At 39.5% G+C, this 25063-nt stretch overlaps 1 protein-coding gene across 1 annotated transcript in view; it reads left to right on the forward strand.

The window, feature by feature from the left end:
• Positions 1–4523: 4523 nt before the first annotated feature.
• LOC309708973 (uncharacterized protein) overlaps positions 4524–25063 on the forward strand; it is a 63456-nt gene continuing 42916 nt past the window's right edge. Inside the window, exons 1-7 of the mRNA XM_082537371.1 lie at positions 4524–4611; positions 17905–18017; positions 18261–18468; positions 18582–18693; positions 18807–18897; positions 19504–19591; positions 19687–19820. Coding sequence (XP_082393497.1) covers positions 18375–18468; positions 18582–18693; positions 18807–18897; positions 19504–19591; positions 19687–19820 — 519 coding nt within the window. The 5' untranslated portion in view covers positions 4524–4611; positions 17905–18017; positions 18261–18374. The remainder of the gene's footprint in view (positions 4612–17904; positions 18018–18260; positions 18469–18581; positions 18694–18806; positions 18898–19503; positions 19592–19686; positions 19821–25063) is intronic.

Raw genomic sequence — 25063 nt, forward strand, 5'->3', positions numbered from 1 at the left:
CATGGAAGACCAAGGACTTTTTTTCGACAAATAGGGCTTTCACAAAGCTCTGGGAAAATGTACAGGTCGCAGAGGGGAGTTGTCTAGGGAGAAGGACACAGGATGAGTTAATCCCAAAGCTTCCCAAAAAATCCATAAAGACAAAAAAAGACTGATCCAGATTGCCTACTTGATTTATTAGAAGGCGACGTCCAGAAGGGGTTTGGGTCTGCAGGGTGGTGACTTGCTGAGGAGTTGTTTGAGCATAGGTAGGCAGGTGAAGCGGTAGGTAATCATTGAAGGGTCCATGTGATGAGATGGAAAAGGAGGAGTACTCCTGCAGTCAATGAGGAGATACTGGAAGAGGAGGGAAAGGACTGCTAGAACACAAAAGGTAAGTTTCACAAAATTAACTTGGTTTAGTCTGTTTACCATACAAAACTGGCAGATAATCTGATGAAGACTGGGAGGAAAGGAATTCAGTAAATTCTAATACAAAATTTTAAGAGTTAGTACACAAACCAACTGACAGACCACAACACAAACCTGGATAAGTGGCACAAAATGGATGAATGAATAAAGACAGGACCTTTTTAATGTAATGATGGATTTTGTTTTTTTACTTAGCTGATTGGTTCTTGCCATAATATGAATTCTAACAGTTGTGAAATCAGGCTGTCAGCAGGGTACCAACCTGGCCTGACAAGGCACACCTGTAAAGTGAAACAGGTGTGAGGTGACTAAATCATGAAGCTTATTAAGAGAAGGCCAGGGGTTTGCAGCACTTTCAACAAAGCAATGGGTGGCTACTTTCAGGAATCTATATTATAGGTTTTTTTTTTTCTTTGCTACATAATAGTGTGGATGCTGTAAAGCTAATTAGTTAACTAATTAAGGTTAAGTAACAAAGGTTGCTTGGTTTTTATTTATTTATTTTTGTTATTTTTAGGTTGGCTGTGGCTCAGGTGGTAGAGCAGATCAGCTACTGATTGGAAGGTTGGTGGTTCGATCCTAGGCTTCCCCAGTCTGCATGTCAAGTGTACTTGGGCAAGATACTAACCCCAAATTGACTTGCTCTTGACGAAGGCGGTCGCACTTTTCTCCTCTCCTCCTCCTCTCCCTTAGCTTCCCTGCTTAGTCCTTGTCTAGTCTCGTGTTTTTTGTATTACTTTTCCCTGGAACACTCTCTTACAGTCTGTTCTCTAAAACCTAAAAGAGAATTATGGATTTGATCAACTGGTCTCTGAATGCAATTGACACCCCTTCTCAACGAGAAGTCTGGGCTCGGGTGAGCCTGACTGCTGAAGATATCTACCTATTCGGAACCATGATAACAGGGTTCTGGTTGATCGGAGCTGGCTTGGCCCTGGCTTATCGCAGAATTAAGGAAGCGGAACCAGCTGTTCAAACCCCCACAAGGCTGCCCGCTGGGATTGAAATGGTGGGACGAGGCGTGAGTTTCTCAAAATGGGCTTGTCGAGTGCAGCACGGAGAAGATCTTGGAGAACGCACAGCTGCCGTGAATACTCAGAACAAGACCTCTGAGTGAAAAACTGGATTACATCTGGAGGGGCTAGCTCGAATAACACCTTTGAGCGCAAATTCGATCACATCTTGGGGAAGTGCACTGCGGTCGTGAGTTCTCAGAACCTGCTCTTTGAGCAAAAAGAACGACAACATCACGGAACGTAAGTTTGGATAACATCATCACAGCAAAAATGCCAGTGTTGATTTTTCAGTGTTAGTAGATTTCAACAGAGTTCCGAGTTAGTTCAACACTTAATTGAGTTAAAATAACACATCGGGAGTTGATTCCTGAAAAGTGTAAGTGTGGATTTTAGTCGTTACTGCATTTTAACACTGTGGGTGTTAAAACAAGACCAAGACTTCGCAATGCTGTTTGGGGAGGAAGTGTCTGGTAAATTCCTTGCAAAGTGGCCAACATTCTTTAAGCCAAGAATCATCAAAGATTGCAAAAATCTGTCTCAGAGTACAGAATTGGATGACCTGCTCGTCTCTGCACAGGGGGACTCTGACGAGGGTGGTAAGTTGGAGATGGTAGACTTCACATGTCTTTACAGCATTTTCACAATTCCCACAGCACAATATATTAGTGGACCATACTATTAAATCAAAACATGTTTTGGCACCTTTACAACAAATTGGAATACAGCTTTTGATTTTATAAATTACGTTGGGTTTCTGTTCATTTCAGTATGGTATGAAAAGGAATTTACAAACTTTAATGGCATTTAAAGTTTGACAAAAAAAGTTACATAATGTAGTATTGTTATGACTCAATATTTACGTCACTTGGTGGCCAGAAGATTTTAAGTGTCTTGAAATGAATTTTCATACCATACTGATGACAGTGGAAAACTGCTTTATTTGAAAAATTATCAGTTATCTAAAACTGAATAACATTGAAAAAATGACTGCTGTGGACCTTAATCAGAAATCAGAAAGGGTTTTATTGCCAAATGTTGAGCAGGTTTACAACATTAGGAAATTGCTGCGGTGCTTCAGTGCAAACATACTGTTATAAATTAAGCTTAAATAGACATGAAAATAAAAATGAGAACAAGAATTAAAAGTGCTAAGTAGATAGATAGATATATACATGATATATACATGAGTGCAGGTGGTGATCAGTGCCAAACATGGAATGATGCAGTGAACACAGCGTAGGGTCATGTGTTAGTGGTGGGAACAGTTATACGGTTATTGTTCATGTATTCAACAGCAGAGGGGAAGAAACTGTTCTTATGGCGAGAGGTTCTGGTGCGAATGGACCGGAGCCTCCTGCCTGAGGGGAGCAGGTCAAACAGACTGTGTGCAGGGTGAGAAGGGTAAAATGACAGTAATTGCGATTATCCTAATTCCTATTCTGTTGTTTGGGACTGCGAGTTGGCTGCCATTCTTTTGCTGCTTCACTTGTTACCTCCAACATCTAAAGGAAGGAAGTCTTCAAAGATTAGCACATCAGATGCTGCTCACCACCTAATGAAATTCATGAAGGTATGATTTTTAGAAATGTGTTAAAGTAGCTTTCTCTTTTGATGAGAAAAGATCCAGATTATCAGATGTTTTAAGAGGGCAAGGGGTTCCACTGTGCAGCAGATATATCTATGCCAGATAGGCTTGGTGTTGCAGCGCCGGCACATTATTATTTCCATTAAAACTAAAATTACACATTGGAACAAAAAACTGTGGGCCCGAAGTAAAACATTCTAATATTGTCTTAATTTTAGGCAGCACTGCCACTCAACATCCAATTACCAATTTTGTTTAATGTGAATCATTTGGTTTCTTTCACTCCCTCAGGTGGGAGGTAGCATGGAGACTTTTCTTAAGGCTGGCCCCACTCAGCCATTCCTCCTGTGTGTTGGAGAAAGAAAGAACATCATCCAGACTTTCTACATTGTCCTAGATCAAAAGGTCATCCCCTGTGTGACGCAGACGGGAGTTGCAGCTTTTGAAGAGCTTTTCAAGGCACATTTTGTATTTGCTGTGTCCTATGACGAAGCATTGCACAACTTCTGCACATTCATCCAGACCACCGTGTATGGCATTGATGTTGGCAGCGTGAAAGAGAGTCCTCGGGTCAGGGAAATCAGAGCAAGAATCCTTCACAGTACAGTCTAAAGACATCGACTATACAGCACTTTGACTGGAAATGTTCTTGTGTTACTTTTGCAAGATACACCACACAAGTTGCTCAGTGTTATTTAGACATGTAAAGTTCCAGCAACGTTTTTACGTTTGACCTTTGGACAGCCTAGATATTAATTTATCTTTTACAAGCAACACCTCTTCAAAGCACATGGAGACTTTGTTGACTCGGCTTCAGGTTGGGGTACAGCTTTCATGAGTACTGAGAGGGGTCTCCATGAAATCTGTCTTTCGTCCCAGGTCAGCCGGTGACTGCTGTTGTGCATCAGAGAGTGTGCACGGGCAGGGAGGTTGTTTATCCCACCATCAGCCAGCAGGCCACAGCCAGGCTCCACCATCAGCCAGCAGGCCTAGCCAGGCGCCATCATCAGAAATTCCGCTTCCGTATGCCACCCAAGAAAGGCCCAACACCAGAGGAGGTTGAGGACATTAAAACCTCCCTCGGAGCGCTGTGCGGAGACGTGGCCGCAGTCAGGGCACAGCAGGAGCTGCTTCTGGGGCTTCTGGAGGAGGTAAAACAGCTACGCCTCCAAAATGCCGAGAAGGACAGACGGATCATGGATCTCGAGCGGCGGGTGGATGAGCTGGAGCAGTACACCCGTACGAACGACGTGGTCATCAGCGGTATTAAAATCAAGCCGCGCTCGTACGCGCGCGCGGTGGCCGGGAACGTCGGGGAGCCCAGCGACGAGGAGACCCGCTCGGTAGAGCAACAGGTGGCGTCCTTCCTCCAAAGCAAGGGGATAGAGATGGACCTGGAGCACATAGAAGCATGTCACTCACTGCCCAGGAGGAGTGACAGACTGCCGGCCATCATTATGAGATTTGTCAATCGGAAGAACAAGGTCGCACTGCTGAAACAAGGACGCAAACTGAAAGGCACGGACGTTTTCATTAATGAGCATCTGACACGAAAAAACGCAGACATCGCGAGGAAGGCAAGGCAACTGAAGAAGAACGGTAAAATACAACATACATGGGTAACAAACTGTAAGATTTTCATTAAGCTAAACGGGACACCAGAAGAGGCAAAAGTACTGATAGTGAGGAACATGGAGGATCTGGACAAGTATAACTGACACCAATGTATCAATTACACCAGGAAATGACATGGACACGTTGAAATTAGTTCTTCAACAGAAAGTAATTGATCTAGATTGTGAATATAAGGAGCATAATATAATAGATCCAGAAATCGATTCTGAAAGTAACTTTCTCTCTTCTTTTGTTAAAAATTGTAATTATTTCACTCAGGAACAATATGAAAAAGAAATTAACCTAGACGGGAAGCTCTCATTAATTCACTTTAACAGCAGAAGTATGTACTCTAATTTTGATTTCATTAAGGACTATTTGCAACAATTTTCTCGCCCCTTTAGTGTTATAGCCATCACTGAAACTTGGTTCAATGTCGATAAAGGAATAGATTTTTGTTTGAATGGATATGATTTAAAATACATGAATAGATTAAATAAGGCGGGCGGCGGGGTTGCTATATATGTTCATAACTCTATAAAATATAATGTTGTAACAACTATGTCTATGGCTATTGATGGAATTTTGGAATGTTTGACTATTGAGATCATGAATGAAAAAAAGAGAAATGTTATAATAAGTTGTATATATCGGACACCCAGTTCAAGTATTGACACTTTTAATGAATGGATAGAAAAAACGTTTGCTTCGGTGAACCAAAAATTACTATTTATCTGTGGTGATTTTAACATTGATTTGCTAAATCCAACAAGGTTAAAAGCCATTGATGACTTTACTGACACAATGTACAGCTTATCACTATATCCAACAATAACAAAGCCAAGCAGAATAACTTCACATAGCGCCACTATTATTGACAACATTTTTACTAATGTCATGGATTTCCAAATTAATAGTGGTCTGCTTGTCTGTGATATAACTGACCACTTACCAGTTTTTACTTTGTGTGACTGTGATTTAAAAAAAATAGATACCAAGATCATGATAGCAAAGCGAACAATAAATGAAGAAGCAATTCATGCCTTCAATTTCGATTTAGCACAACAAGATTGGAGTTCGGTGTATGAAGAGTCAGATGTGGACAAGGCTTATGATAATTTTCTAGATATTTTTACTATGTGGTACAACAAACATTGTCCTGTAAACGAACACATGACAAAGAAAAAAAAAGATAAAAAGTCCTTGGCTCACAAAAGGAATTATTAATGCTTGCAAAAAGAAAAACAATCTGTATAAACAGTTTATCAAAGTAAAAACAAAAGAAGTGGAACAAAGATATAAAGCATATAGAAATAAATTGACTGATATTATAAGAACGAGCAAACAACTTTATTATAGAAGAAGATTATATGAAAATAAAAACAATATAAAAGGAACTTGGGATGTGTTAAACAACTTAATTAAACAAGGATCTTCTGGAACATCATATCCTGAATATTTTACTGATGCAAATGGTGAAAATCACAACATGAGTAATATTGTCGATGGGTTCAATAAATTCTTCATAAATGTTGGCCCTGAACTAGCAGCGGACATCCCGTGTCATAAAAATGAAAATATCAGTAATATAAAATCAAATCCCTTTTCACTGTTCCTCTCAGCTACAAATGAGCAAGAAGTAATAAATATCACATTAAAATGTAAAAGTAAGTCTTCAATGGATTATCATGACATAAATATGTCTGTAGTTAAACAGGTTATTCTGAATATTGCTAGTCCCTTAACATATATCTGTAATTTATCATTTCAGTCCGGTTGTTTTCCAAAAAAAAATGAAAATAATACCACTATATAAAAGTAATGACAAACACAGTTTTACCAATTATAGGCCTATTTCTCTACTGCCTCAATTCTCAAAAATTCTAGAAAAACTTTTTAATTCAAGATTAGAAAAATTCCTTGAAAAACATCAAATAATAAATGTTGGTCAGTATGGTTTCAGAACGCAAAGAACCACTTCAATGGCGATAATTGAGGCAGTAGAAGAAATTACTGATACACTGGATAAAAATAAATATGCAGTTGGTATTTTTGTTGACCTCAAAAAGGCCTTCGACACAATCAATCACTCAATTTTACTGGATAAATTGGAAAGATATGGTATTCGAGGGAAAGCTGGTAACTGGTTAAAAAGTTACCTAACAGGTCGGGAACAATATGTTAGCATAGGGCATTACCATTCAGAGAAACTTGGTATTACATGTGGTGTTCCCCAAGGGTCAGTGTTGGGACCAAAACTTTTCAATGTATACATAAATGATATTTTTGATGTTTCTCAAGTACTTAAACTCATACTGTTCGCAGATGACACCAACATATTTTTCAGTAGCGATGATTATACTGATCTTGTAATGACTGTAAACAGGGAGCTAAAATTAATAAAAAAATGGATGGACATAAATAAATTATCATTAAATATAAATAAAACTAAAGCAAGGTTTTTTGGTAATTTAAAATATAATATAGAATTACCAATTATCATTGAAGGTGTACCAATTGATAATGTGAGTGAAAACAAATTTTTGGGAGTTATAATTGATAACAAAATTTCATGGAAACCCCACGTCAGACACATAAAAACCAAAATTTCCAGAAGCCTCGCAGTTTTGAACAAAGTGAAACAATTCCTTGATAAAGATGCACTTCGTACTCTGTACTGTACCCTGGTTCTTCCATAGCTTACATATTGTGTGGAAGTGTGGGGAAATACATATAAAAATACAACTAATCCATTAGTCACAGTACAGAAACGAGCACTGCGTATTATTCACAAGGCTGGTTATCTAGATCATACTCACAAATTCTTTCTTCAGGCAAAGTTACTTAAATTCCAGGATCTGGTTAATTACAATACATCCATAATTTTGTAAAAAGCTTTTACTAAACTTTTACCGGCAAATTTACAAACTAGATTTGAAATTCGAGAAAAGGTTTATAATGTGAGAGGCTTTGGAGAATTCAAATTACCCAGAACTCGAACAACCCGTAAAGGCTTTTGTGTGTCTGTATGTGGTGTGAAAATCTGGAACAGTCTGAGTTTACAATTGAAACAATGCAAAAATATTCATAGATTTAAATTTCTCTACAAACAGTTGGTCTGGTCACAGTATACTCAATGATGCTTTTAGTGTGCTCTGTAATGTCTGTTCTCTTACCATTGCTGGTATGGATTCCAAAATAAAAAAAATAAAATAAAGTGTGCGTATGTATGTACACATATGTACATGTATGTGTAGATATATATGTATGTATATGTATGTGTGTTTGTTACTTGTAGTTATTACTGCCTGTTACCTGTGGTAATGCAATTTATAATTTATATATTCTGTATTCAGTTATGAAGGCTCTAATTGTTGGTTGCGAGCTGCCGCTTAGATGCTTGTATCTGCCCGGGGCTGTTGATGGGTCTGTATGCAATGATGGGCGTAGCTGCGGGAAGTTTGTTTTTTTTTTGTTGATGAGTGAGTATAGGGGTGGGATTTAATAAGTTTTCTTCGTCCCACTCCTTTTTCAGGCAAGTTTTGTTTTTTGTTTTGTGTATTTTATGTTCAATATAGGTATTTGTTGTGCCTGAAAATGAATAAATAAATGAATGAATGAATGAATGAATGACTCAGAGGTCATCAGTAATTTTTATTTTGAGCCTGTACCTTATGATAGAACCTTTGTTTCACAGCCTGTAAATGTGGCTCATCTTGTGACAGGCAAATACTAGACATGTTTAGGACTGTTATTTCTCAACTACAATCCTCAGGAGTTCTGAAAGTACTGTGCAGTGTTTAGTTGGTTCATTGGAGGAAAGTGTTAATGACATACAAGTACATGCAAAACAATCTGTTGACAAAATGTTTGTCATCAAGAGAAACCTCGGAAAAGTTGAATGTTTTGATCAGCTTGAAAATCCATTCTCATATCTTAACAGAATCTAAAAGGATGAGACATTTTGAGCAAAAATGGAAAATAGTTGAACCTGTAGAGCATGTTTTCCTGTGTGTGTTTTGATGTATTTAAAGCTGCTTGTGCATGCTCTAAGTAATTTGGAGACTGAAGAAATGATCAATGGTCACTTAAATGCATTTGTTATTGAGGATAAACTGGATGCTGTTGCACTGATCTGTGTAGATAATGTGGTGTATTATAGACCTTACAATGGGCAATTTTCAAATGACACTAATGACAAAATGTAGATTGTCCAATATTGTAGTTTTGTATATCTTTATGCGCTGTTTATTTGTGGTGTATCTGCTGTTTGAATACAGAGTATTTTGAACACTGTCCTGTTGTTTCTTTTAATGGGTAGAGTGCCTGTAGCTGTGAATACATTCTAATAAATTAATTAATACATTTTACTAAATTGTAGCAGTAGAGATATCAGAGATTAATGGGAGTTTATTGTAATCTGGCTAGTATTGATGATTTGACTGACACTAGTGTTAGTGTTAGACAATCAACACTATTCAGTGTTAAAATTTTAAACACCAGGGCTAGTGTAAAGTACTACCAACACTATTTGGTGTTAATTTTTAACACTTAACACCAGTGTAGAATATTGTTGACACTGGTCAGTGTTAGTCAGTATTAATCTTTAACTCTGTACAGTGTTAAAATAACACTAGGTCATTGTTAAAAATATGACACTTTGAAAAGTGTTAATTTAACACTCAAAAGAGTGGACACATATAGACACTTTTCTAGTGTTATATTTAACACTCACAGTGTCAATTTTACACTGGCGATTTTGCTGTGTAGAAAGCTAGCGGCTCTCCAACGGGAGAGTGAGAGACCAGTGTTGGACTGTTAGAACAGCTTTGAAATTCATATGAGTTGTTCGCACTAAAGTAAAAAGCACCATCACTTCATGCGGATACCCTCTCGGCGCCAGCTGCGGTTGCAAGGCTGGAGCCGAACAAAAAACTCCCTGATAACCACTGTGTTTAGTCTGTTCATTCCCATTCCATGCAAGGCCACCTGGGTTGGCTGAAAGACTGTTTACTTAGCCTAGCAGGGCGAAGGACACTGTCTCAGCTGAACTCTGGACACGCACACACATACATATACACTGATATGCACACACTCATCCCCCCTCCCTTTCCAAACGCCTTCGACGCTTATTCCCTTCCAATGCTGACGGTGGATCAAGGAGACCAGCGCACAGGCTGCAGGCCCGGATGTACTGTCTAAATCGGTTGTCTCTCACCCTTTACCCACCCCTGTTGCTTGTCATGTGTTTCTTTGGTGTATTTAGAGTTTTTTTCATGTGCTATGTGCAGAGGTGTTTTTTTCTGTTCTCAAACTGATCTCCCTGTTGGAGCTCAGTCTGGGGGGGAGTTATTTTTTTTTTCGCCTTATCTTTCCTCATGTGGTGCATCTTCCATTGTTATACCTCTCTTCCCCATGTGATGTTTGTGTAATGTATGTATGGTCAGAAGGGTAAGTCGGCGCTGGCAAAGGTCGGCAGCCTTAACCCAATTTCCTTCGGGGTCAACCTTCAGGATCAATAAAGTTTTATTGAATTGAATTGAATTGAATTGAATTGAAATTGCCCTCCGATGAATGCATCAGAAGGCATTTTGGAGAGCAAATTCCGATGCGTTCACTGGAGTGTGAATGTAGATTAAGTTTGCACTTGTGTTTAGAAGTACTTGCATGAGTGAGTGTGAATGAGGCATGTTGTATACAGCGCTTTGAGTACTCTGGGAGAGTAGAATAGCGCTATATAAGAATCAGTCCATTTACCATTACGTGAATTGTTTTTTTTCTTCTGTTTTTCACCATGTAATTCTATCATAAAGTATTGTTATTGTTAATTTATTTCAAACATGTAAACAATATACAGGTACATTTAGTAAAGAAAATAAGAGGGGGAAAATACTATACAAAAGTCAATACATTTCAATATTGCTACTGTTCAGATTCATTTACATGTTGAAAGGGAAGAAGTACACACTTATTTAATCCCACCCCTTTGCCAAAAGTTATCAGTTAATATTTAGTCAGCTTCCTTACTGATATAATCTGTAATAAAAATAGTGAACAGATTTCTGATATATACTATATACTATAATATCACATCATTATTTAAATAGAAACATTCACTTAATTTCAGTATTTAACCTTTCTTTATAGTTTGAGAAGATCATATTTTTATAACTCTTTCTGAACTGTTTTATGTTTGGACGTTGATTTAATTCCATATTCAAACTGTTCCACAGTTTCACTCCATGCACAGAAACACAAGAGCTTTTTCTTGTGGTACGTACCTTCCCTGTTTTAAAGTTACAAAAAAACCCTTAAATTATAACTTCCTTCTTTACAGAAAAACAAAAAACATTTTCTGAATATTACCTGGTTCAGACTGCAAAAATAGTGAGTTTGTGGGTTCCCTATAACCTGCATTGTGGATGATTCGAACTGCTTTTTTCTTCTTCTTTTTTTTAAGAGTAAAAAGTGAATGTAATGTCATTTTAAAGTTGTTGCCCCAGACCTCTGCCCAATAGCTTAAGTATGGTGAAACCAGTGAACAGTATAGAACGTGAAATGATGTTCTGTCGAATACCTGCTTTGCCTTGTTTAGTACTGCAATGCTTCGTTATACTTTAGAGTGAATATATCTTACGTGAGCTCTCCAGTTAAGTTTTTCATCTGTCATTACCCCCACAAATTTATTTTCACTGACTCTTTCAATATCAACACCATTTATTTGAATCTTTGCATTTGTATTTAAACTACTATTTCCAAATAACATAAGTTTAGATTTATTCAAATTTAATGATAATTTATTTTTATCAAGCCAGAACTTCACTTTACTTATTTCATTAGTCATATCCCCCAATTAATTCTGCAGATCATCACCAGAGCAAAAAAAGTTTGTATCATCAGCAAAAAGAACCATTTTTAATACTTTGGACACATTGGACAGATGTCGTTAATGTATAAGTTGAAGAATTTTGGACCCAAAACTGATCCTTGGGGTACACCACAAGCAATGTCCATACATAAAGAGCAACCACCATTTAATTTCACAAACTGCTTCCTGTCTATTAAAAACTCCGGACCCAATCTAAAACTACCCCTCTGACACCATAACGTTCCAGTTTTCTTATTAAAATATATCATGACCTATAGTGTCAAATGCCTTTGTCAAGTCTATGAATAACCCAGCCACCCAGCCCCACGTTTTATAACACTGTTCAGTATTTCCCATCCATCCATCCATCCATCCATCCATCTTCATCCGCTTTATCCGGGGCCGGGTCGCGGGGGCAGCAGCCTAAGCAAAGAGGCCCAGACCTCCCTCTCCCCAGCCACCTCCTCCAGCTTATCCGGGGGAATACCAAGGCGTTCCCAGGCCAGCCGAGAGATATAATCTCTCCAGCGTGTCCTGGGTCTGCCCCGGGGCCTCTTCCCGGTGGGACATGCCTGGAACACCTCACCCAGGAGGCGCCCAGGGGGCATCCTTGTCAGATGCCCGAACCACCTCAGCTGGCTCCTTTCGATGTGGAGCAGCAGCTGCTCTACTCTGAGCCCCTCCCGGATGGCCGAACTTCTCACCCTATCTCTAAGGGAGAGGCCAGCCACCCTTCGGAGGAAGCTCATTTCCGCCGCTTGTATCCGCGATCTCGTTCTTTCGGTCACTACCCACAGCTCATGGCCATAGGTGAGGGTAGGGACGTAGATCGACCGGTAAATTGAGAGCTTCGCTTTTACACTCAGCTCCCTCTTCACCACGACGGACCGGTGCAGCGTCCGCATTACTGCAGCTGCAGCCCCAATCCGTCTGTCGATCTCCGGCTCCCTTCTCCCATCACTCACAAACAAGACCCCGAGATACTTGAACTCCTCCACTTGGGGCAGGAACTCATCCCCGACCCGGAGTGGGCACTCCACCCTTTTCCGGCTGAGAACCATGGCCTCAGATTTGGAGGTGCTGATCCTCATTCCCGCTGCTTCACACTCGGCTGCGAACCGTTCCAGTGCGAGCTGGAGGCCCTCACCCGATGAAGCCAACAGAACCACATCATCTGCAAAAATCAGAGATGAGATTCTGAGGCCAACAAAGAGAAAGCCCTCCGCCACTTGGCTGCGCCTAGAAATTCTGTCCATAAAAATTATGAACAGAACCGGAGACAAAGGGCAGCCCTGGCGGAGCCCATCACCCACCGGGAACGAGTCCGACTTATTGCCGGCAATGCGAACCAAGCTCTTGCAACGGTTGTATAGGGATCGAATGGCCCGTAGCAATGGGCCAGACACCCCATATTCCCGCAACACCTCCCACAGGACACCCCGAGGGACACGGTCGAAGGCCTTCTCCAAGTCCACAAAACACATGTAGACTGGTTGGGCAAACTCCCATGCACCCTCAAGTATCCTGGAGAGGATAAAGAGCTGGTCCAGTGTTCCGCGACCAGGACGAAAACCGCATTGTTCCTCCTGTATCCGAGGTTCAACTAACGGACGAACTCTCCTTTCCAGCACCCTGGCATAGACTTTCCCAGGGAGGCTGAGGAGTGTGATCCCCCTGTAGTTGGAACACACCCTCCGGTCCCCCTTCTTAAAGATGGGGACCACCACCCCGGTCTGCCAGTCCACAGGTACTGCCCCTGATCTCCACGCAACATTGCAGAGGCGTGTCAACCAGGACAGCCCTACAACGTCCAGAGCCTTCAGGAACTCGGGGCGGACCTCATCAACACCAGGGGCTCTGCCACCAAGGAGTTGTTTAACTGCCTCAGTGACCTCGCCCCCGGAAATTGGCGGGTCATTCCCCTCATCCCCAGACTCTGCTTCCTCCTCGGAAGACGTGTCAGTGGGATTAAGGAGGTCCTCGAAGTATTCCTTCCACCGCCTGACAATTATTTTATAACACTGTTCAGTATTTCCCATAATCTTTTAATATTATTTCTAGTTATATCTAATTGCTTCATATCCTTCATATCCTTTATCTATATCTAAGTATATTAGTTAACCTATTTTTATATCTTTTGTATCTGATTTCTGCATTTTTAGTTCTCTTTCTTAAGAAATGTCTGTATAGAGCATTTTTCTTTATACATGCATTTTGCAGACCTTTTGTTATCCATGGACAGTTCATATATTTATGTTTCCTACTATATTGCTTTATTGGACAGCTGGTATTGTACACTAATGTAAATATTCAAAGGAATTCATTATACGCACTATTAACGTCATGTTCCTGATACAGTGGGGCAAAAAAGTATTTAGTCAGCCACCGATTGTGCAAGTTCCCCCACCTAAAATGATGACAGAGGTCAGTAATTTGCACCAGAGGTACACTTCAACTGTGAGAGACAGAATGTGAAAAAAAAAATCCATGAATCCACATGGTAGGATTTGTAAAGAATTTATTCGTAAATCAGGGTGGAAAATAAGTATTTGGTCAATAACAAAAATACAACTCAATACTTTGTAACATAACCTTTGTTGGCAATAACAGAGGTCAAACGTTTACTATAGGTCTTTACCAGGTTTGCACACACAGTAGCTGGTATTTTGGCCCATTCCTCCATGCAGATCTTCTCGAGAGCAGTGATGTTTTGGGGCTGTCGCCGAGCAACACGGACTTTCAACTCCCGCCACAGATTTTCTATGGGGTTGAGGTCTGGAGACTGGCTAGGCCACTCCAGGACTTTCAAATGCTTCTTACGGAGCCACTCCTTTGTTGCCCGGGTGGTGTGTTTTGGATCATTGTCATGTTGGAAGACCCAGCCTCGTTTCATCTTCAAAGTTCTCACTGATGGAAGGAGGTTTTGGCTCAAAATCTCACCATACATGGCCCCATTCATTCTGTCCTTAACACGGATCAGTCGTCCTGTCCCCCTGGCAGAAAAACAGCCCCATAGCATGATGTTTCCACCCCCTTGCTTCACAGTAGGTATGGTGTTCTTGGGATGCAACTCAGTATTCTTCTTCCTCCAAACACGGCGAGTTGAGTTTATACCAAAAAGTTCTACTTTGGTTTCATCTGACCACATGACATTCTCCCAATCCTCTGCTGTATCATCCATGTGCTCTCTGGCAAACTTCAGACGGGCCTGGACATGCACTGGCTTCAGCAGCGGAACACGTCTGGCACTGCGGGATTTGATTCCCTGCCGTTGTAGTGTGTTACTGATGGTGACCTTTGTTACTTTGGTCCCAGCTCTCTGCAGGTCATTCACCAGGTCCCCCCGTGTGGTTCTGGGATCTTTGCTCACCGTTCTCATGATCATTTTGACCCCACGGGATGAGATCTTGCGTGGAGCCCCAGATCGAGGGAGATTATCAGTGGTCTTGTATGTCTTCCATTTTCTGATGATTGCTCCCACAGTTGATTTTTTCACACCAAGCTGCTTGCCTATTGTAGATTCACTCTTCCCAGTCTGGTGCAGGTCTACAATACTTTTCCTGGTGTCCTTCGAAAGCTCTTTGGTCTTGGCCATGGCGGAGTTTGGAGTCTGACTGTTTGAGGCTGTGGACAGGTGTCTTTTATACAGATGATGAGTTCAAACAGGTGCCATTCATACAGGTAACGAGTGGGGGACAGAAAAGCGTCTTACAGAAGACGTTACAGGTCTGTGAGAGCCAGAGATTTTCCTTGTTTGAGGTGACCAAATACTTATTTTCCACCCTGATTTACGAATAAATTCTTTACAAATCCTACCATGTGGATTCATGGATTTTTTTTTTCACATTCTGTCTCTCACAGTTGAAGTGTACCTCTGGTGCAAATTACTGACCTCTGTCATCATTTTAAGTGGGGGAACTTGCACAATCGGTGGCTGACTAAATACTTTTTTGCCCCACTGTATACTTCACCCCAGTTCTGTTTCAATAAATCTTTTTTAAATGCATTCATTCTTTCTTCTGTTCTTACTCGCATGTACATTTTTTTTAAATTGTTCATTTTATTGATCTTGTAATTCCTATCATAGATTGTAAAAAAAATTGGAAGATGGTCACTTATGTCGTTAATCAGGAGTACACTTATTTTCAACTTCATTTGTAAAAATGTTGTCTATGAGAGTTGCACAATGTGATGTGATCCTGGTGGGTCTAGTAATTTTAGAGAATAGGTTTATAAAGTACATTGCGTTTATAAATTTGTCAGTGGTTTTATGTTTATTTGGGTTTAGCAAAGCAATATTGAGATCTCCACAAATGAGAACTTTTTTTGTGACCTATTTCAATAAATGTTTCTTCTATCCAGTCTTTAAATGTCTCAATACTACTACCTGGAGCTCTGTATATACAGCTAATTATTACATTTTTACTTTTCTTTACAAATTTCAACTGTAATGGTTTCCAGTACATTATCAATCACCATCGTCATCTTATCCACCACATTAAATTTCAAGGATTTGTCCACATACAAGGCCACTCCTCCTCCAGTAATTTAGTTGTCAGTGGTCTTTCATGCCAAGTAATTAGCATGACAAAATCAGTAAATATATCTATGTGGTAGTTTAATTTTGCTTGGTCATCTTAATGTTGGGCTCCTCCATTTGCATTAGGATCTTTCATATGAAGAATTCCAGTAAACAGTTATCAAATATGGGTTTCAGTCAGCAATCCATGTGGTTATTAAGAATTATTAGCATTAATGTTCAGTTCGGTGTGTTTAGTATAAAATGTTAACAGGGCTGAGACTAGCTTCTTTACCACCTGTTAGAAGATGTAGCCTCAGATCCTCCTCAAATACTAATGTGAAGAAAAAAAGATGAAAGGTGAAAAGGACCGATTATTCTGAATACCAAATGGCTGTTTTTCTTAATAGAAACACACTCATTTTTGAGTTCGGATGTGGTTTGACATTTTGTGTGTATTTTTGCAGATTGTAGTCATTTTTTTGCAAAGAAAGAAAGAGAAGAGGTGGGTTTTTTTTGTTTTTTTTGCCCGTGTACTGAGTTAGGGGAAGTCCAAAAGTCAGAAGATAGAAGGTGCCTCACGCCTCTGTGAAAATGATGAGAGGGGCTAAAACATCGATATCAGAGGGGCAAAAAAAGAAGAAAAGTCATTATTCAAAGTAATTATACTCCACTTAGAAAGTCTGTATTTTGTACAAATTGTCAAGTTTGTCAGTTTGCCTGACTCATCCAGACCTTTATGTCTTTAAGATATACTTATATTTGACTAAGTGAACAGTTTCATCTGTCCTATATCTAGATAAATATGGCTGGGCTCTGACATCGTAGTAATGCAGTGTTTTTAATAATTCTTAAACAGCACTTTGTTTAAGCAAAAACAAAGTGCTGTTGACTGCTGCACTTATTAGTCTGTAAAATTTCAGATCTGTGTCAGAGATTATCCCAAGGTTCCTAGCCTGTGTTTTAAGGAGTTATAAAACTCCCAGGTAATTCTTCAGCTTCTCAGTTAATAATTAATAGAGCTCTGTTTTAGCCTCCTTTAACTATAGTAAAATGCAGGCCATCCATTTTTCGACATGAATCCATATGAAATGGTGATTTCCAAAATTCAAAGTGTAAACCTAATGCATTGCAATTAAAAAGGATGATATGTTGGCAAATAATTTGACCTAGAGGGGGCATGTACAAAGAAAAAAAGACAAGGTAGAACCCCGTGGAAGTCCAGCAGTCGTAATAGCTGATGTAGAAAAGTATTACCAGTGTTACCTGAAAAAGTCTAAGAGAAAGTTTAATTTAAGCCACTTAACGTGAATCTGAATATGACTGGCTATATATAAATCACAACACCCAAATTATAACTTCTTTGACATGTTTTAGCCATCTGCTACAGATTATTGTTACTGCAGTTCGGCATTTATAGATCTGGTAGAACAAGTTATTGTTAAAATCAACTGTTTTAAATTGTGAAATAAATTTTAGCCAAAGATCATTTTCAGACTCTGGCCATATGTTTGAGATAAAGTCCGAATACCACATGTGATTATATAATGCGAATGAGAATCTAAACACATAGAGAACCTAAAACTTCAGCATGGTCCATTTAAACTTAACATGTTTGTACTGATCACGATAAAAAGAAAAGCTTGCTTGAACTTTTCTAGGTTAGCTTGCACATGGATGCAAAACACTAAATCTGAACAAACATTTAATTTTTCATCCTGTTTTTAATACAGTTTAAATGTCAGTGTGGTTCACATGCAAATGCAGCTACTGCTAATGCATTAATATAGATAACACGCTGTGTCTTTGTGTGTGTTGCTGTGCACGCTCAAAAATGGTACATCCTGGAGGAAATGACTTTGCCTTTTTTGTTGTTGTTTGTTTTTGGGAGGTTTTCGGGTGGTTCAGGTGATACGCAAAGACGTCACATGATGCTCTTTGACAGTATATCAGGTGGAATCAAATCAGCAGTTGAGAACAGATCAGTCGCAGGTCAACCAGCAGGTAAGTCACTGACTGAAGTCGTTGACTGTTTTCTTAGTCTGTGTAACAGAGGACAAAATGAGGCAGGATTTTCTGTTTTATCACCTGTTTATAGAACTTATTCTTGTTGTATTCGTATTAATGTATTTCTATATGTGTTTGTGTGTGACTGCATGAACAAAAAAGAGTGAGGAATCAGAATCATCTGTATCTTATCAGCCCCATGATTTTTTACTTTATTCATGTACACATGAATCTGTGCAGGAGAACCAAGAAGCACTCAGTACTGAAGTGAGTACAATCCTTCAACTCTTTGAGTGACTAAACTTTGGAAACAAACCATCCCAGCGGTCTCTAAGAAAACTGACTACCTGAAGAATGGAGAGAAACAAGAAAACCGTTTATTCACTGTTTATTCTCCTGCTACTGCTACTGGTCTGCAAAAGTGAGGAGTGTCCCAGCCTTCCAAAGAGTTAGTCGTCTTCTCCCCCCCCTCTTGATTTATATCATATAACAAACTTTAAGATCTGTTGTTTGACATATTTACTCATTTTCATTTAATCTCTCCTGTTTTAATTCTCACAGATCTCACTTGCTACACTGACTACAATAGAAACATCACATGTTTGTGGAACAGCAGATACGTGTCTGATGACACTGCATGCACCATACATGCTCACTATAAATCTCGACGCCTGTAAGGACCTCGGTCAAAAAGAGAAATCCTCAACACATAAATACTCACAATACATAAATCACACCTGTTATCATGTGCACCAAAAAGAGATTAATACTGTTTTTTTTTTTCAGTTCTTACAGCGCTTCCTGTCACCTAAAGCCTTTTGATGTCTCCAGACCAGCTCTAAAGAAGTGCTCCCTGATCTTTGAAATTGAATACACTGTGAGTGTGTGGAAAAATCAAATTGTTTTCAAGCCCCAGATATACAATCATATGTCCTATATGTCAGTTTGTAGTCTAAGTAGTGATCGATGTTGGATTAATTTTAAAAACTGGTTAGCCAAATTTATCAAGCACATACCACAGTTAACGAAAGAGAGAGGGGTCAGTGAGCAGGGATCTTTAAAAATTGTTTTTTGCCAGAATCATTCTCTTTGACTTTTCCATGTTCTGTATTTGAAGTGAAGTTTAAGGTAATTATAGCTTTTGTCCAGCTTCTTTTTAATGGCATGAAAGTGAAATTGCAATGAAATCTGAAAGTACAGAAAAATCCTTTTAAGTGAATCTATTATTTCTCATTTTCCGCTTCGGATATTTTAATTTCTATTTTACTAGACTTTTGCCTGTTGAACAGTTCAAACTGCACCGCTTTAGTCTTGTACTGAGTGATGATACATGTACTCGTTATCTGTCTAAAAGAAGCTTCATCTCTTCTCTCTTTATAGCTGCTCTCTGTTTATACCAACTCTGTTGTCTGATTGGCTATTTGTGACTCCAATCTTTGACTTTGGCAAACTTCAAATTTGATTTAAACATTTTTTTTTCCAGTTTCTGTCTTTCCATGAGTTGTCCCTTAATCTGAGCTGCAACCAAATGAAGCAGAGTTTAATCACTTCCTTCAAGCCATCCTGTCACAGTGAGTGTAATCTACAGTATAAATACTGGCTCTTTGTGATTTACAGTGCGAGCTATTCATGGTGACCTAAAACAACTGTGTGTGTGATCTTGCAGTAAAGGTGAATCCTCCTGCAGAGCCAAAAGTCAACTTCACGTCTGTTTCCTGGTTGTCCCAAGTCCCCGAACATGAAAGGATCAGTTCATACAAAAGTAAAGTGCAGTGGAAGAAGCAGGATCAGTCATGGAGTGTAAGTTTAGATTTTGTGACACAATGTGAACAAGTTTAAGTGTAAAGTGATCTTAAAAGTGCACGTTTAAATGACAACCCTGTGGCTGTGTGAATCCAAGCAAGATTTATTCTCAACCCCGCACTGCTTTCTGTCTGTCAGGATCCCGCTGTGCGCAAAACACGTGGCATTCAATGTGGGCAGGAGTGCAAGGCAGAGCTGAAGCCACATTTGCTGATCCAAGGCGAGAGGTATGAGGCACGCGTTCGTGTGCGGTCTATTTTTCAGCACCGCAAGGGAGCCTGGAGTGACTGGAGCCCCACTGCATCATGGGAGTCACCAGCAAGAAGAAAGAAAAAAACTTACCATGTGTAATTGCTATAAACTTTCACAGCACACATTGCAACCTGTACCCAGATATTTAAAATCACAGATGTACGGGATGTATTTAAAACTTAGGTTTTTGGTAGCACTTAATAATAATGTCACAATGTTAAGAATTATTAATGTTTTAGTAAGGTATTAGCAAGTGTTTAATTCATACTAACAGTGAGTTACTATCAGTGATAGCTGTACATGGTGTAGTAGTAACAGATGTATAAATATATGTGTATTTAAAAATGACATACTGAGGAGGAGTAATTATATATAAAACATGGAGTACACACTGTTAGGTTCATTTTTGAGAGAGAGAAGACAAACATGCTCAAAGCGCGTTGTCTTAAATGTATTAAGCATTTGAAGGCTCAAGTTAAAAAACAGCTGCCGAGTCTCTTTGCTCGCTCAGGAGAGCCAAACGAACAAAGAGCAGCACACCCAAATAGTATAGACTTTTATGGTGGGTCACAGAAACAGAATGTTAACATGATTGGTGGAATCAGTTGAGGATGGCCTTCGGTCTGATACTGGTGCACGTTTCTTCTTCTGCACCTCTCTGGATATCAGCCTTATATGGAGATGACCCTTTCGCAGGCAACACTCCCATTACCATGGCAACCACCTGTCGTTCTCCAGCCTGGCCTATAGAGTTCAAGAAGGGGGGTTGTCTTGTAGCTATCACGACCTCCATCCACATTCCTGTGAAGGATCTTCCCCCTGTTTGTCTGCCAGCATCAGAGTGAATCCAGACTATTCTTCAATACATTGTGTGCAGTAAAGGATAAACAAATGTGTGTTGCTAATCATCAAGTGTTAGCCTTAAAGATAATAAATCCCATCAACACTTATTACCTCAATAATGCTTAAAAGTGTAATATTATTATAAAGTTCTACCAAGATTTTTAACTGTGACATGATTTTTTATTTTTTTTTTGCGAGGAGGGTTTGTTCTCCACCACAGTACGTTCATAATAAAAGAATCAAAAGAATAAAAGAATACATTTTTATAGTCACACAACGCATGCTTCTTATTAAGTGAAGACAAAACAGAAGAAAGACCTCCAAACAAACAGTAACTGAATGATGCTGCAGTAAAGGAATGGGGCAGTCTTATGCAAAAGATTTGAATGCAGACATTAATAATAATAGTAATTAAATGAAGGGTGAATATGTAAACTAAATAAAGTAAAGACAGCACTGAAGCGAGAGAGAAAGAAAAGGAGACGTTAATGTTGCTGCTCAAAGGCAGCAGTAACAGTGAGCCAGTGCAGGTGATTTCAGACTACGAGAAAACTGAGAGGCTCGACAATGATTGATTTAGGCTCCAGAGTCTAGATTCAGGCATGTGCAGTTGTGCAGAGGTCAGTGAAGAGAGCATGGAGGCAGATAGCATCAATATGACTGATAGCCATGATGAAGAACCTGAGGCTGAGGAGGAGGGAGGGAATGAACAAAAGGCAGATTTTCAGAGGCTGTTTGGAAGCAGCGGAGGTGTGTTTGGCAAGTCTATCCAGGTTTGTTCTGATTATGAGCGAGTGGAGAAACAGCAGGCTGACAGCCCGGAGCTTCCCAGCTTGGATTCAGGTGTTAGCAGTGGGGGAGAGGAGCAGCTGAGTCAGGATGAGGGCATGGAGGATGTTGATAAGTCCACTGAATCTACACGCTTCCTGTTTCCGCCTCATCCTTCCAGTGCTTTACCATGCTCCCTGCTCTCTTTTCCACAACTGCCTCTGAACTTGCCTGGGCCACGACTGAGTCCAGCTTTGCAGCTCCAGCCAGGTCACAAGACACAGGGGTTTGCTCTGATGTCAACAGGCAGGTCGGTGGAGCCCTCTGGTGATGGATATATGCCAGTGAAACAGGAGGAGGGCTGAGAACAGACAGCAGGCTCAACTAGCAGGACAACATAGCATGTAGCACTTGGAGGAGTCATCACAGTCACTCAGTTCTCAGGAAAATGTAACATCACATAGAACAGAATAGCTCTTTATTGTCATTGTTACAAAAACAATGAAAGGCACTTTGGCATTTCTCCATGTGTGTGAAGTACACAACAGCGTAAGTATTTACACAATAACACAGAAAAAGAAAGCTGCTAAGTTGCGGAGAGCGCCGGGCCGCTGCGTCTGCTCGCGCCGCCATCTTGAAGTAAAAAAAAAAAATCATGTTTCCGCCCGGTTTCGAACCGGGGACCTTTCGCGTGTTAGGCGAACGTGATAACCACTACACTACGGAAACTGCGTAACCGTCCGCTCAATTTTCACAATATGTGAATCATGAATGCATTACCCTTAATATATTTTCTGTCAATGTTTATGCTTGATTAGAAACTCATAGGCAAAAAAATAACGTGACTTTCTATAATGTAAGGGCTGCCCTCTCTGCCATCCCACTAGCTGACCTAACTGTGCTAAGATTCCCTACATGCACTAAAGTTCTTGGCCACATACATATTGAGTTGCTTGGCTATAGAAATCCATACCGTGAAGCCCCAACGCACATTTTTTTAAATTTATGTCATTGGCAGAGGAAGTTTGATGCTGTGCAGAGCCTTGGTGACTTTTACTGCACCCCTACCATTTATTATGAAAAAGCAGCGCAACTGATTTTGCTTTTTTTTTTTTTTTTTTTTTGTATAATACAAAATGATTTGTATGATTTAGATTTATACTTAAGTGGCAGCTATTTACTGGCTTTAGAAAGTTATTTTAAATGATGTCATGTCATGAATAACACAAGCTAGTTTCCATAAAAACTAAAAGTGGTGAAATTCTCAAAAAATGAGCGAGAAGTGTATGTAATTTTACATATTTTGTTGTTCTGTGTGTGTGTTTGATGTGTATCTGAAAAACTCACTGCAACACAGTTTTGAAAACACTGAAAAGACCTCAAAACATTTTTTTTAACTTAAGAGAGGGGCCGAGGACACAGAAAAGACACACCTGCACAAAAACATGAAAACACAGAGAGCGACACATGACAGAGACACAAGGGGAACCTAATGGCCAAGGAACAAAACAGCGAATACAAGAACTTGAAACATAGAATAAACTCAAGACTACTAAATGAACCTAAACTACACCATGATACATAATAGACACCAAAACACAAGAAACTCAAAACACTGGGTTAAATGACCGAGAACCATGACACAGATCTGTTACCAACATACTGAAATGTCATCAAAATGAATGTAATTGATAAAACTCAGAAAGATCTAAAAAGTCTGTCAGATTAATGCCCGAATGTCACAATATGGTTTACTGACATTAACAGTACCTTCATTAATATGTGTATGCATCATGGATCTGACACTAAATAATGTTTCATTTTCTTCCTTTGTACATCCCCAAACTGTTATTCTTACATTTGTATAGTAAAAATAGAAAGATCCTGCCTCAGAGTTATATTGAAAAGCTTGTTTGTGCATTTATTACTTAATGTTTAAATTACTTTTATTGTAATTTATTATAATCAGGTTTTCCTAAAAACGCCTTCAGTTAATTTAATCACTAAAAATGATCAATCACAAGTTCTAAACCCTTTCTAACTTCATACATCATATCCTGTCACTTTTCAATCAGTTGGACACGTCTGTTCATTCACGCTTTCCGTGTCTGGGAACAGCAGTACTGAGTAAAATTGCATTTTTGGGGACGAGTTGTATTAAGTTTGTTTTGAATACTTAGCAAACATTCAGCAGCACAGCAGTAGTTGTTAACAACGTCTTCCATGTTTAGTGAGACACTAACTCTCACAATACTTTGCTAGTTTTATTTATGTAGTATCAGGTGCAGCTGTAGTTCCCAGCCATGGTATAACCTACTTCAGCGATGTCAAACTCAATTTAGGGCCATGCACAGTTCACTTTGATCTAGTAGGCTAAACCAGTGAAAGTGCCCTTTCTTTTGGTGTAAAGATGTTTAAATACACATTTAACCCCAATGAATATGAGATAAAGAAGTGCAATTTTGGGTCATATGAGCTCTTAGTTAGTTAGTCTTAGTTAGTTAGTTCAGTTTTCTGCCAAAGCTGGGTCTCTTTGTCAGTGTGAAGCCAAGCGTACTTAAATGTTTTAGCATAAACCGAGCAGATGTTCACCAAACGTCTGGCCCGTGAACTGTGGTAAGAACACGGACTCAACCATGCTGTGCTGAAGTTTGTAGTTAAAAGAGCTCTCGTCCTGTATAAACCGCTAATATTGAGACAGACAGTAAATGGAGAAGTCCTCCAACATTTCTGCAGGATCGTATACCCCGTTTCCCCTTAGTTTTTTTTTCTCTGATTAGAATACATAAAGTGTGTCCATGTGATTCTATTAGAAAACTGTGTTTTCATTCTGCAAGTTAATCGATATTTGGAGAGGAGAGACTGAGAAGGTGAGAGGTGATGGGACCCTGGGGATACACCAGGACTGATTCAACAGTGTGTGAGGAAGAGGGGGAGAAAGGGGAGCCAGCAGCTGCTAAGAGATGCAGAGGAGAACAAGGGGAGAATAGACAGCTGTTCTCTGTAGTTGAGGAACTGGTGAAAACATTTAAAACAGTTTCTAAAAATTTGCTTCCTGTATTTGCAGAAGTATCTCCAACCCAAACTATAACAGCTGCATACAGGGAACCACTGATGTTTATGCTGCACGACAGGATTTGACAGAGAAAGAAAGAAAAAAAAAAAAAGTGAACCATGGACAAGTTTGATAATTCTTTGATTTATCCAGAATATATTTAGTTAAACTGTTGTTTTCATCAAAGTGGGATTGTGCTGGTTTCAGTGGGAAAAGTATGAAGTTTATTTAAATAAAAAGTTCAAAGACCTGTGAAAGGTTGTAAATTAATAAAGTTTGTCAGTATTTTATAAGGATGTCATGTTTCTGTATCACATCTGTC

Source organism: Aulonocara stuartgranti (genome assembly GCF_965226115.1).
Source record: "Aulonocara stuartgranti genome assembly, chromosome: 6".
Taxonomy (NCBI): Eukaryota; Metazoa; Chordata; class Actinopteri; order Cichliformes; family Cichlidae; genus Aulonocara; species Aulonocara stuartgranti.